The following is a 13,140-nucleotide window of genomic DNA, read 5'->3' as shown; positions in this document are numbered from 1 at the left end:
GGGTTAAAGCCTCTGCCTTCGGCTCTGGTCATGATCCCAGGTTCCTGGGATCGAGCCCTGCCCACATCGAGCTCTCTGCTCCGCAGGGAGCCTGCTTCCTCCTCTCTCTCTCTGCCTGCCTCTCTGCCTACTTGTGATCTCTGTCAAATAAATAAATAAAATCTTAAAAAAAAAAAAAGATTTGTGACTGTGGGGTGCCTGGGTGGCTCAGTCGGTTAGGTGTCTGCCTTCAGCTCAGGTCATGATTCGGGGGTCCTGGGATGGAGTCCCATATCAGGCTCCCTGCTCAGCGGGGAGTCTGCTTCTCCCTCTGCCTCTTCCACTCCCCCTGCTTGTGTGCTCCTGTTCTGACAAATAAATAAATAAAAATATTAAAAAAAAAAGATTAATGACTACAGTGCCAGAGTGGCTCAGTAAGTTAAGCGTCTGCGTTCAGCTCAGGTCATGATCCCAGAGCCCCATCCTGGCGTCCACCACCCCGTCAGTTTCCCTGCGGAGCGGTGAGTCTGCTTGCTGGCCCCACCCCTTGTGTGCGCTCACGCGCGCGCTCTCTCTCTCTCTAATAAATTAATATGTAAAAAAAGAGAGAGAGAGAGAGAGAGATGACTGAATGAATCTCCTCCGTGTCTCATTTCCCTTATCTATAAAAGTGGAGAATAACGCCTACCAGCTAGCTAAGAGGACTGGTGGTAGAATCAGAGATGCTTGAAGGAATCACAGGATAAAACCAGGACCTGTTACTTCCGAGTCTAGGGCTGTCATTCCCCTGGGAAGACCTAAGAAAGAGTCCTCTGGAAACCAGGCAAGGCTCTGCCCACAAGGCTCCTCTCAACCCTATAACAGAAAAAGGATGTCCAGGTCTCCAGGTTCAGAGAATCTCCCAGTCTCTTCCTCATCCACGTGGGGACAGGTCCCAGTGTCACAGGAGGCCAGCCCGACTCCAGCAGCCCAACCACCTCAGAGGCAGGAATTGGGTCTGATGATGAATGTCACCCAAACCAGGGACCTTCATGTGGGTGCTGGTCCTTCATACTGACAAGACCGTGCAGGGTCATAGGGTCAAACTTCCAGAGGAGATGCTGAGCCAACTTCTCACACAACCCTAACACCTGATCCAGTAACAACAAATCAACTGTTTATTTACATTTATGTCTGCCCTAGAAGCCCGGGGAAGGTCTGACACCCAGGGCCGGTTCTTCCTGCCGCCTCTCCTCCTGGCTTCTCCGTCTCGCTCTGTTCTACCTCCTTTCCATCCCTCGTCTTCCCGTGTTCTTCTCCGTTGGCTCCTACTCTTCCACCATCTACCTACCTGCAGCCCCTCCGAGTCCCACGTGCTGCTCCTCCCCTGCCCACCCACAGCCTCCCTCAGGTCCAGCCTCCGGGCCTAGGGTCCTCAGCCGAGGGAGCACTTGCTGGTGTTCTTCTTGTCACAAGCTCTCAGGTCAGTGCCGGGGGGCTTGTGGCTGTTTCCCTGGAGGGGGAAGGGCACAGGATCAGGGTGACAGTGGCCGTCTGGGGTCTGTACACTGCTGGAAGGGGATCCACCCTTGGGGGCGTCAGCACTGCTCGTCTCCTGGGGCTTCACTCCTAACAGGTGCGTTCACGCACACACAGCTGTGCCCCTCCCAGCAGAACCAACTCACCGGTCTCCGGCCTCCTGACTTGAGCAAGATGTCCCGGGCCAGGGAACTGAAAGCCTGACGGGTAAAGGAGTGAGTGGTCAGAACAGGCCGGAGGGGAGGAGGGGCTTGCCGACCACCAGCCATCTCTGGGAGTGGGGGTGGGCATGCGGCATGTCTCACCTCATCCACATTTGTGCTGGACTTGGCACTGGTCTCGAAGAATCGGATCCCATGCTCGCGAGCCAGCTGTGGAGTGGAGAGGGGAAGAAGAGAGGTGGGTCAAGGGCGGCAGCCTTCTGGAACCCAACTCCATCTTGGCCTGGGCCTCACCTTAACAGCGCGCTCCTTCTGCACCTTCCTCTTGGCCTCCATGTCGCACTTGTTGCCCAGCAGCAGGCGCTCCACCCCAGCTGAGGCGTTCTGGGAGCACGAAGGCAGGAAGAGTCAGGTGGGGTCCCGCTCACCTTCACGGCTCCGGGTCTCCCGTCTCTTCAGGAGGGTCTTTACCTCTTTGATGCTTTTCATCCAGTTCTGAATATTCTCGAAGGATTTTTCATCCGTGATGTCATACACTAGGATAATGCCCTGCAGGATAGCAAGAGTTCACCTTGGGCCCCGTTCCGCCCCCGCCCCCCCCCCCGTTTCAGCTTCCTACCCCTTCCAGTGACCCTGCAAATTCTCTCCAAGCTTCTCCCATAGTCCGTGAGGGTCCTCCACCTCGCGCGCGGTGCCCCTCCCAATTTCCCCGCCCCAGCCCTGCCCGTGGGTCCTCGTACAGCTCCACTCTGCTGCCTCCTCCCTCGTCCACACCCACACCTCGTACCATGGCCCCACGGTAATAGGCAGTCGTTATCGTCTTGAACCGCTCCTGGCCAGCCGTGTCCCTGAAGAAGGGGCGGGAGAGAGGGAATGGTTCTCCAAAGACAGAAATGCCCCTGCTAAGGATGGAGCTCTTGCAACATGGTGGGGCTGAAAGGAACAGCATCAGAAAACAGTCAAGGGGGAAAAGGAGGTAGGACGCCTAGGAGGTGACACAGACCTGAGGGACAAGGTCTCTCGGGGTCATCTGTCGAACACCTACCCCGTGCCAGGCGCCTCCTTCACCCTACCCTGGTGACGCATGTCGTCCGGTCCCTGCTTTACAAACGAGGGCAGAGATCCGAAGGGGCTCGGCAACGGATGAAGGTCATTCAGCAGCAAGCCCCAACCTACTCTTCTCCACTGCGTCCTAAAGCTTCTCCAGGCCGCCCCCGCTTCCACAGCCGGCTCCCCACAGGTCTCCCGTGGCAGGTCGGCCCTCGCAGCTCGGCTCTCCAGGCTCTCCGAGATGCAGGGAGAGCAGCACACACGGACCATCTCAACTCCACCGCTTGCTGGGAACCTGCCTGAATGCCCTTCCCACGGGACAGCCCTGCAGACATCTGCGGTCAACTTCAGAGAATGCTCTGGAGCCAGGAGAGGCGAGAGAGTTACGAGAAAGCTGAGAACAGCTGAGCAGGCTGGAAGAGACACGGAAGGAGGGCATCTGAGGCAGGGACAGGAAGTGGCCTGGGAGAAGTGGCGGAAGCAGCAGCGGGGAGAGGGAGCACCGTGGGAGCGACCGGAGGGAATGCGCCCCGCAGTGCTGGGGGTCCACTCACCAGACCTGCAGTTTGATCTTCTTCCCCTCTACATCCACAGTGCGGATCTTGAAGTCGATTCCTAGGAGGGGGCGCACACGCTGAAGCGGAGACCCAGGGAGGATTGGGAGGCGAGGGACTGGGGCACCCCAGTACTAGGGACTCTGCAGGGGCTGTACTTGGGAAGCAACCTTGTTGCAAGCGAAACGAGAATTTTCTCAAAGCTGTATTTGTACAGTAAGCACATTGTTTTTCCTGAGATGTTACGGATCTGGGAGGGCGAGGTGATGGAAATTCTCCTGGGCAGCTTCAGGCACCTCTTGGGTCCACCCAGCAACCCCAGCTGACAGCTCTCTTAGTTCAGTGTCTTCCTCAAAATAGGACTTTCAGGGGCACCTGGGTGGCTCAGTGGGTTACACCTCAGCCTCCAGGACAGGTCAGGATCTCAGGGTCCTGGGATGGAGCCTGCTTCCTCCTCTCTGTCTGCCTCTCTGCCTACTTGTGATCTCTCCCTCTCTCTGTCAAATAAGTAAAATTTTTAAAAAGATTTTATTTATTTATTTGACAGAGAAATCACATGGAGGTAGAAAGACAGGCAGAGAGAGAGAGAGGGAAGAGGCTCCCTTCTGAGCAGAGAACCCGACATGGGGCTCCATCCCAGGACTCTGGGATCATGACCTGAGCCGAAGGCAGAACCTTAACCCACTGAGCCTCAGGCAACCCCATAAATAAAATGTTTTTAAAAAACAGGACTTTCAGCTTCCTCTTCCCGTCTGTTTTCCTAGAACGCTGTACCCTCGGTGCCCCGGCCACCCTCCAGCCCTATAGGACAAGGAGCCAGGAAAGAGGTAGCTGAAGGCAGTGTGTTAGTTAAGGAGCAGGCCACACTTGCAAGCAAGACCCATTCCTCCCGGGGCTGAACTAGGAAAGGTGGCATTTTCCTTTCCTTTTCTAACCAGAATTGTCTTGAGACTCCCCTTGTTTTATTTCCCAGGCCAGAGAACATGAAGAAAGAAGAGAGGAGGGGAGGCAGCGTTCTTAATGGCAACGTGGGCCCCTCCCCAGAGCCCTTTGGGAGCCCAACAGGGAGTCTGAGTCACCAGGCTGACTCAGGGCCCCCAAAAGTCCCCCCACTCCTACCCTCCTTGCCTGGCTGACTGTATATCCACCTTCCCAGTCCTTGGGCCACTTTCTAGCACAGAGGGTCACTCCGTCCCACCCTGCCCACCCCCATTAAGCGGAGGGGCAGGGAGACTGGGAAGTGGTGAGGTGGGGATGCAGCGGGAGGCTCTGAAACTCAGCAGATGGAAAGAGGCTAATGGACCTGGAAAGCATGTCCAGGGAGAGGGGGCACAGGAAATTCGGAGGGGGTCAAGGCTCACAGGTGGGTGGGGGTGGGGAGATGCACGGCGGTAAACGCAGAAGGGTTCGTGTGGATTTGGGGAGAGGGACGTGGGTGAGGGAGAAGGATGGTAGCAGGAAAACGAGGGGCTGGCACAACCGAGAAGTTACGCGGCCTCAGAGAGCTTCGAGGCTGGGTACCATTCGGACAGATGTGCGGGGGGTTGGTCCGAGACTGGGCTGAGTTTAGAAGCCCCCCTCTGGAGGAGTGAAAAGTCGGGGCCACTAGTAACCTGGGAGCCTGGGGGAGCCCGGGGTGTGGGACAGGGCAGGGGGCTCCGCCAACGCGCTCACCGCCGGTGGAGAGGCAGGGGTGAGTGCCTGGGGGAGCGGGGGCTCGGGGCGCGGCCGGCGGGCTCGCCGCGCGTGGAGAGGCAGGGGTGAGAGGGCCGGGGGCTCCGGGGGTCCGGGGCGCGGCCGGCGGGCTCACCGATGGTGGAGATGTAGGTGTTGTTGAAGCTGTCCTCTGCGAAGCGAATGATGAGACAAGTCTTGCCCACCCCCGAGTCCCCGATGAGCAGCAACTTGAAGAGGTGGTCGTAGGCTTTGGCCATGGCGGACACTGGGGAGCCGGGGGAGGCGCCGGTGGGCGGGCCCGCAGGGCTGGCGGACGGAGCGGCCCGGAGCCCAGGCCAGGAAGCTTTCCTCCCTCTCCGCCCAGGCCCCGGGAAAGAGGGGAGGCGGCCCTGCCGTGGGCCCCACCCCCTGGCCGCCCGCCGGGGCCCCCCGCCCCTCCCCCTCCCCCGCGCGCTCGCAGTCCGCGCGGGGGACGCCGCGGGACGGGGCAGCCTCCGCCACGCGGACGGGATCGGGGGGACGCCGGCTGACGGCGGCGCTGGCACTGGGGGCCACCACGCGGGGGGGGGGTGTGCTGAGACCAGGGACCCGAGGGCCATTCCAGGCTGGCCGCCTTCGGGGCCCTGTTGGGCTCCGGGGTTCCCCGCCCTCAAGTCCGGCGCCCCGGGAACGCGGCGGGACGCCCCGCGACACCAGACACTTGTGGGGACGCTCTGCCCCCTGGTGGTCGGCGTGAGGCGGCGGCGTCCTGCAGCCCCACGGGGCGGGGGAGAAGCCGCGCGCACACGTCGGTGTAGACGCACCACGAACCACCACCGCACACCGGTACACGCATCCCCCCCGCCACACACACACACACACACACACACACGCTTTCGCCAACTCCTTCTGGGGCTTTATTCGGGGACCGCGTGTGGGGTCGGTGCGACGGAGACCGGGGCCAGCCGTGTGCTTTCCTCCTCCGACGGGGCGCGATCTTCACGCCAGCCCGGGGCGGCCCGGACAGCGCCGTCCAGCGCCGTGAAAAGGCTGCAGAAGGGCAGACGCGGCTGCGGAGACACTCGTTATCTTTGCCTTCGGGGAGGACACGGGGCCCCCGCTTCTCTCACAGCGGCCAGCGCGGGCGTGCGGTGCGGGTGTGCGCGGACGCCTCTCGTCACCGGCTCGTCCGGCCGTCTTTGCGCCCACGGCCCGCCGGCCCATCCCCTCCGCCCCGCAGACCGTGACCCGGCTCCGTCCGTCACTTTTCTTTCTGTGACCGAGACGGCGGGCGGGCGCACGAGCAGGGGGAGGAGGACAGGAGCCGCCGACGGCGCGCCGGGCGGGGAGCCGACGCGGGGCTCCGGACGCCTGGGCCCTGGGGTCACGACCCCAGCCGAGGCAGAGGCTTCACGGCCGGAGCGCCCCCGGCGCCCCCGCTCCGACCCAGCCCTGAAGCCGCTCGCCCGCTCTCGCGGCCCGTCTGCTAAAGACCCGTCTGCGCGTCCTGTCCTTCGGCCCCGATCTGGGCTCTTCCCGCCCGCAAGCCGGGCCGCGCGACGCCGCACCCCGCCGCGCGGGGCCCTCATTCCGGCCCCGGCCTCCCCCGCTCGTCCGTCAGCTCCTCTCGCGCACCGCGCCGGCCGACACCCCGCTCGCCCATGTCGGCCGAAAGGCCGCTTCCTCGGGACGTTCCGGCCCCCGGCGGGCGCTGGAGGCGGTACTGCTCCCCGAGGCCGGTGCGACACCGGCCACGGCGCGGGGCTCACCCCACCGAACTTGGCAGAGGCGCGTCAGGGCCCCGGGTCCGCGGCGGAGCTGTCGCCCGCACGCCCCGACCGCGACGCACACGCCTCTCCCGGGACTCCAAGGCGCCCTCGCGTCGTCCTCGAGCCTCCCTGCGACAAAGGGGCTGCGGAGCGGGGCTGCGCTCCCCGTGGGGCTCCCTTCGCGCTCTGCCACGCGCGTCCGCGCTGCGGAGAGCCGGGGCCGGGCCGGGGCGGACGGGCGGGAAGGGCTGCGGGAGGGTCAAGGGGCACCGCCGCGTCGGCGGGGAGGGGGCGGGACCGCGGGCGGCTCCTCGGCCCGCACCGCGAGCGGAGCAGGACCTCAGGGTCTGAGGTCGCCGTCGTGCGAGGAAAGGGGCCGAAAGACCCAACCAAACCCAGCGGCGGGCCGCGACGCGGGCGACGGGAGCTTTTCTGCCCCGCGTAGCTCGCGGGCACCGAAACCCGCTGGAAGACACCGAAGGGCCCCGCCAAGTCCCGGGCACGGCTCGGCCGCCCCTGCGGACGCGCTCCCGCCCACGCGGCGCCGCAGCCCCCGTCGGCGGGCGGCCGTCCCCGGCCGCGGCGGCGCGCGGACTCCGGCATGGCGGCCCAACGCGCGCGCGTCACTTCCGGCGGGCGGCGGATATAAGCGGCAGGATTTCCGCGTTCGCTCCTTTCCGGCGGTGACGACCTCCCCACGAGAACATGCCCGTGAGTTCCCCGGCCCGGTCCCGGCGAAGCCTTCGCCTCTCGCGCGCGCGCGCACGTCCCTCCGCCGGGTGCGGGCCCCGGGGGTCGGCCGCGGGCTTCGGGCCTCAGGCGACGGGCGCGGGGGCGGGCGGCGCGCGGCCCGGGGCGGGGGTAAGATGGCGGCCCCGCGGCGGACGCCGGGCGGCGCGAGCTGCCGCTGCCGGCGGGGCGGCCGCCGCCCTGACCGCGCCCGTCGGCCTCTCGTAGCTCGCGAAGGACCTCCTGCACCCGTCCCCGGAGGAGGAGAAGAGGAAGCACAAGAAGAAGCGCCTGGTGCAGAGCCCCAACTCCTACTTCATGGACGTGAAGTGCCCGGGTGAGGGGCGCCGCCCGGGGGCCCGACGGCGGCCGCGGCGGGGGGCGGGGGGCGGGGGAGTCGGTGGATTCGGGGCGGCGGGGCGTCCCTGCGCGGGCCTGCGCTCGCGTCCTCAGTCCCCGCTCCTCGGCGTGTGTCCGCAGGGTGCTACAAAATCACCACCGTCTTCAGCCACGCGCAGACGGTCGTGCTGTGTGTCGGCTGCTCCACGGTGCTCTGCCAGCCCACGGGAGGGAAGGCGCGGCTTACAGAAGGTGAGCGGAACCTGGCGCGGCCGCGGGGCGTTGGTCCCCCGCACGGTGCTCGGGGCGCCGCGTGTTTCTTCGTGCCCAAGCGCGCAGCGCTCAAGCCGAGGCGGGTCTGCGTCTGAACGCGCGGCAGTGGAGGGGTAGCTTTCGGGGGCGGTCATGAGGCCGGCCCCTGTGTTGGGGCGCAGGAAGTCACCCTCTGAACCTCCTCCTTCCAGGATGCTCCTTCCGGCGGAAGCAGCACTAGGAGCGCCCGGATGCAGATGACCGGACACTACCCCAATAAACGGATTTTGGATACGTCCTGTTTATTGTCTTTGTCTTACTGCTAGGAAGTGCTCCCTCAGGTGCTCAGGGGCAACCGAAGAGTGGACTGCTAGAGTCACTGGGGCAAGTAAGTGGCCAAGTACTTACGCAGTCTACTGGGGACACTTCTGTCCAGTTCGGTTCACTGAGTAAATTTTCCGATCTTGATTAAAAACGTGGGATACGGTAAAGAAACGTGCATTCCACGTTTATGATTTCTTAGTACGAAGTGTGGGTACTTAGTCTTTAAAACAGCCCAGCACACTTGAGTGTAAACAGCTTAGGATCCTTTATTTACAGCGTTCAGAAGCCTCGTTTGGGGCCTTATGGCTCCGCTCCTGGACAGTTGAGGGGATTTGTGCGGGGGAGGTTAGTGCCGGACACTCCACAGCCAGTGTTGTAGCCGAGTCTGGCCTGGCGGTGGCTGTGGACTCATGAAAGGCGGAGGAGCACGTGTGGAGGTGTAAGAACCTAGGAGTAAAAAGGACAAGCGGATGGAGTATGAATAGTCTGAGCTTTTCATAGGTGAGGGAGGTTATTTTTTACCTGGTTGTGGTGGTCCTCGCGTTGGTACATAAACAACTGGCACCGTCTGTATCCTGTTTAAGAAGGCGTTGTATGCTGGGAAAAGAACAAGGCAGATACCGCCGTTATCTCAAGGCTTAGCAGTGCTGTCCACTTCCAGGCGGAGTCTGTCACAGGCAGTTTACTGCTTGGTGGCAAGTTGGGCAGGACGTTTGGTCCACGAGGTGACCAGGGCTGGGGAGGCTGAATGAGGTCCAACTGTTTGACACAAGTGAGATGTGATCATCTAATTCTTCTTCTCATAGTTGGTGAAATTAAATGTAGGCCGTTTGTAAGTCACACGTCCATGGTGCTGAGTATAAGGGTGCCTTACCTAGAAAGGTGAAAGCCGTTGATGCCAGCACGGCACAGAGGGTAAAGAGGATGGTCTGGTGAGAACCCAGGAACTTCTGGAGGATACCTGAGTCTTCACATTGATCTGTGTATTGGTCAGAATGATACAAAGTAAGAGTTCAAGCTAAAAACACATGGTCATGGGTATGAGAGCAGAAGCTCTCAGAACCCAGTCCTTGGGGAAGTTGTTTTGCTTCTTAACAGGGCTAAAGAGGTGAATTATGTACTTGGTCCCTGTGCCTCTTTGTCTTGTTCTCATCTCCTAGATAATAAACTCCCAAACCTGGAGTCTTGTATTTCTTACCAACTTAGAGATGGGTATTTAACAAATGGATACGCTACCTTAAGATGCCTGTTACCTTTCCTGTGTATTTTAATTCCAAGTGACGTGCTTCTCTTGACCAGGTTTGTGATTGTGGCAGTTGAACTTCCAATTCTGATCCCTCTAACCTGACTTATTTGGATCACCAACCATTTTTCAATTCCAAGGGGGTTCCCTTGTCATTTTTTACTTAGGATGTGGTTTTTAGGGAGCGTTCTGATTTTTGTATAACAGTGTCCTCAAACCCAAGTCCTTAAGACTTGTATTTTTGAAGCACACCTGACATTGGACATCGGTTTTTTCAAATTCTTCAGTGTCTAGAAACGAACACCTGCCCCAGCAGACTCCCCTGAACTTAACAGATCTTCCCATATATCCATATTGTCACCAGGTCCTCCTACCTAGTTCCTATTCTGCATCCCTAGCGTAGGCCCTCTAACCTTCAGACTTGTGAGTGGTCTCTCTTCTCATGGTACTTTGTTTCAGAATTGTTTACAAACTGCTTTGCTCTAAGAATAGTTTGAAGTTGTTTGAAATAAAGATGCACTAAAAGCAAGATGTTCTATACTAATCCTTGATCAGGTCCAATTGTTGAAAGCTTTTGACTTTCCAGTATTTACAGGGTAAGAGTCCAAATAAATTGATTAGGAACAGGATTATGATTATGAAACATGATCAACCTTTCCAGTACCGCTTTGTTCTGGCTACAATGAACTGATTACTATCTCCTTAATTAGGCCCTGTCTTAAATCTGATTCCTGTACTAGTACCATGCCTGATGTACGTACCATGCCTGGCATATGCCTGGCATATACCAGCAGGTACTCAGTGTGCTTGTGGTGATAAGCTGAAGGCTGAGTTGGATCTTTGTGTCTGACCACTTCTACTCACCAGGGCTGTACTATTCCCTCTGGTCCCTCTCTTAGCTCTGAGAAGTGCGGACATTAACCATTTATTATGCTATGAACAACTTGGGCAGTATGGTGACACCTGTGGATCCTATCTCAGAATGTTTTTATTTTATTTTTTTTTTTAATATTTTTTCTGATATCTATATATATATTTTAAAGATTTTAATTTATTTGACAGAGATCACAAGTAGGTAGAGAGGCAGGCAGAGAGAGAGGAGGAAGCAGGCTCCCCGCTGAGCAGAGAGCCCGATGCGGGGCTCGATCCCAGGACCCTGGGATCATGACCTGAGCAGAAGGCAGAGGCTTTAACCCACTGAGCCACCCAGGCGCTCCATCTCAGAATGTTTTTAAATGCAAAAATTAAAATGTGTAGGAACAAAGGAAACCAGCTTGACCAAAGTTAACTAAAACAGAAAAAAACTTAATTGTGATACAGCTCTGTATACACTTAGCAAGATGTTAAAAAGGCCTTTTTTGATACAGTAATGTGCTTTAGTAACAAAGACCTAGACTCAAGTCTGATAACTACTGTAATTTTTTGTGTAATTTTGAAGTGAACATTGGTATCTAATAATTGAAACATGAAAACACCTGAATTCTGTAGGTGACAGAGTCCTACATACTGCTATTACTGTGGTTTGTTGCCTATATTCATAAAACTGGAAATGGAAAGTTTCAGTTAGAGGTTAATTGAAAATAAAGGTGCAGAGGTGCCTGGGTGGCTCAGTCAGTTAAGCGGCTGCCTGCGGCTCAGATCATGATCCCAGAGTGCTGGGATCAAGTCCCACATCCGGCTCCCTGCTCAGTGGGGAGCCTGCTTCTCCCTCTGCCTGCAGCAACCCCTGCTGTGCCCTTTCTCGCTCTGACCAATAAAGTCTTAAGAAAATAAAGGTGCAGTTCTTCCCCTTTGAGGGTCCTGCGCACCTGGATATTCCATCCATGGACCCTTGCAGAAGCCCGTTACAACTCCAGATTTACAACAGGACACAGGTGGAACATGGGGTCGAGTCATGGAAACTTGAGCATCTCCAGTTCCTCAGAGGGAAAAACATCTACTTATAGAGTTAGAACAAATGCATGCAAAATGCACTTAGGGTATTGGCCGGTACATACCCCGTGTTTGTAGAAACAGCTCTTTCATGGGAGACGAACAGGGGTTCGGTCCAGTTCACTCCTAGTTCATTCAAAGAACACTTTCTCTGGAGGGATGGGCAGGTAGAGGTGACAGCATACGGAGGATGATCCTTGGGCTTTCCTAACATCTCCGTAACTGCACGTGTTCCCATACCACCCAGGCAGGGGCCCAGTTTCTAAACAGTCAGGATTAGAATCAGGATTTTGGAGAGTAAAGTCTTGGTTCTAGGGCTGTCACCATTTACCCACTGCCTGATACAAAAAGATCTGCCAGATGTTTTTGAAGAAAGTCATTTATCAAGAGGTTTACAACAGAGAAGAGTACATTAACAAGACCGAAGTTCTTAAATTAATTACCACTCTTAAATATGTCAGTTAAGTAGAATGCCTTGGTGGTGATAAGAGAGCTTCTTGAAAGGTTGCGCTCCAGGTAGTCTTGGAAAATAAAGATCCGTACCCCAGCTAGTTTGAGTAATCCTAGCCAAGTGCCTGAATTGTTCCTCATTAAGCAATAAATTCTGTGGTCTTTCCTTCTCTAGATTAAAAACAGGAGCCCCCAGTGCTCACCTGCACCAGCCTTCTCCTTCAGAGCTCTCACTAGCACAGCCTCACTTTGACTGGTGAGCTCACAGGAAATATTGATGAAAATGGGTGATGCCGTCTGCTGAAGGGAGGTGAAGTTGACTACCCTTACAGGATAGACAGCCAGGCCAGGTGTGAGGGAAGATTGCCTGGGGCCAGAGACCACTAGAACTGTGGAGCTGGGGAAGACCTTGGAGAAAAGAGAAAATGGCACTTGTCTGACAGAAGGAAAATCCGTTTTGTATCAATATTGTGTTCTAAACATACAGTAAGATCCCTGTATTTCTAGTTAGCAATCTTAAGTCATCTGCTTTGTCACACTCAGATGTGTTGAAATAGATAATGGAAGAAAATGATCTATGAGAATAAAATGGGCTTCAAAAAAGTTTTGAAGGCACTAGGGGCGCCTGTGTGGCTCTGTCAGTTGAGCAGCCAGTTAACTCTTGGATTCTGCTCAGGTCCTGCTCTTAGGGCTGCAGGGATCCAGCCCTGTGTTGGGGCTCCACACTCAGTAGAAGTCTGCTTGGATATTCTCTCCCTCTGCCCCCACTTGCTCTTAAATCGTTTAAAAAAAAAAAAAAAAAAAGCGGGGGAACACCTGGGTGACTCTGTTGGTTGGGCAACTGCCTTTGGTTCAAGGCATGATCCCAGGGTCCTGGGGTCACACCTCACATTAGGCTCCCTGCTCAGCAAGGAGCCTGCTTCTCCCTCTCCCATTGTCCCTCTCCCTGTGCATGCTCTCTTTCTCAAATCTTTTTGGGTGCCTGGGTGGCTTAGTTGGTTGAGGGACTGCCTTCGGCTCAGGTCATGATCCCAGAATTCCAGGATCAAGTCCCATGTTGGGCTCCCAGCTCCATGGGGAGTCTGCTTCTCTCTTGGACCTTCTCCCCTCTCATGCTCTCTTTCTCTTAGCAAATAAATAAAATCTATAAATAAATATTTTTCTTTAAAGTTTTAAAATTTATT

The 13,140-nt window shown here is 57.1% G+C and overlaps 3 protein-coding genes across 11 annotated transcripts in view; 1 reads left to right on the top strand and 2 right to left on the bottom strand.

Annotated features, from left to right (window-relative positions):
• Window positions 1-1,113: 1,113 nt before the first annotated feature.
• RAB13 (RAB13, member RAS oncogene family) lies at window positions 1,114-5,629 on the bottom strand. 2 transcript variants are annotated; one of them, XM_032317403.1, is made up of 9 exons: window positions 5,073-5,629; window positions 3,263-3,323; window positions 2,704-3,033; window positions 2,446-2,506; window positions 2,130-2,207; window positions 1,953-2,042; window positions 1,803-1,868; window positions 1,644-1,697; window positions 1,114-1,471 (listed from the first exon to the last, which is right to left on the bottom strand). In XM_032317403.1, exons 1-9 carry the CDS (start codon window positions 5,536-5,538, stop codon window positions 1,394-1,396), a joined length of 1,284 nt encoding a protein of 427 aa, XP_032173294.1. In that variant the 5' UTR covers window positions 5,539-5,629; the 3' UTR covers window positions 1,114-1,393. The 2 variants fall into 2 exon arrangements, with proteins under 2 accessions (XP_032173294.1, XP_032173295.1); XM_032317404.1 differs by lacking the exon at window positions 2,704-3,033 and having other exon boundaries at window positions 5,073-5,623.
• Window positions 5,630-7,305: 1,676 nt separating this feature from the next.
• Window positions 7,306-8,304, top strand: RPS27 (ribosomal protein S27). The gene is made up of 4 exons (XM_032317405.1): window positions 7,306-7,398; window positions 7,645-7,753; window positions 7,897-8,007; window positions 8,220-8,304. Exons 1-4 carry the CDS (start codon window positions 7,393-7,395, stop codon window positions 8,246-8,248), a joined length of 255 nt encoding a protein of 84 aa, XP_032173296.1. The 5' UTR covers window positions 7,306-7,392; the 3' UTR covers window positions 8,249-8,304.
• Window positions 8,305-8,577: 273 nt separating this feature from the next.
• The window catches only part of NUP210L (nucleoporin 210 like), an 85,382-nt gene continuing 80,819 nt past the window's right edge, over window positions 8,578-13,140 (bottom strand). For all 8 annotated transcript variants that reach the window (XM_032317395.1, XM_032317396.1, XM_032317398.1 and 5 more), the window contains 4 exons: window positions 12,160-12,364; window positions 9,206-9,310; window positions 8,854-8,928; window positions 8,578-8,778 (listed from right to left, as the gene is read on the bottom strand). In XM_032317395.1, the coding sequence (XP_032173286.1) occupies window positions 8,678-8,778; window positions 8,854-8,928; window positions 9,206-9,310; window positions 12,160-12,364 (486 nt within the window). In that variant the 3' untranslated portion in view covers window positions 8,578-8,677. The remainder of the gene's footprint in view (window positions 8,779-8,853; window positions 8,929-9,205; window positions 9,311-12,159; window positions 12,365-13,140) is intronic.

Source organism: Mustela erminea, chromosome 17, assembly GCF_009829155.1.
Source record: "Mustela erminea isolate mMusErm1 chromosome 17, mMusErm1.Pri, whole genome shotgun sequence".
Classification (NCBI taxonomy): Eukaryota; Metazoa; Chordata; class Mammalia; order Carnivora; family Mustelidae; genus Mustela; species Mustela erminea.
This window is presented reverse-complemented; position numbering and strand designations above follow the sequence as displayed.

Bases quoted from the DNA above. Each gene is read 5' to 3' on its own strand.
- RAB13 (XM_032317403.1), bottom strand. From the start codon at position 5,538: ATGGCCCTCGGGTCCCTGGTCTCAGCACACCCCCCCCCCGCGTGGTGG. The intron at 2,208-2,445 runs GTACGAGGTGTG...GCTATCCTGCAG, and splicing joins CCTATTACCGTGGGGCCATG to GGCATTATCCTAGTGTATGA. The intron at 1,698-1,802 runs GTGAGACATGCC...TTTACCCGTCAG, and splicing joins CCAGCACAAATGTGGATGAG to GCTTTCAGTTCCCTGGCCCG.
- RPS27 (XM_032317405.1), top strand. The intron at 7,754-7,896 runs GTGAGGGGCGCC...GTGTGTCCGCAG, and splicing joins CATGGACGTGAAGTGCCCGG to GGTGCTACAAAATCACCACC. The intron at 8,008-8,219 runs GTGAGCGGAACC...TCCTCCTTCCAG, and splicing joins GAAGGCGCGGCTTACAGAAG to GATGCTCCTTCCGGCGGAAG.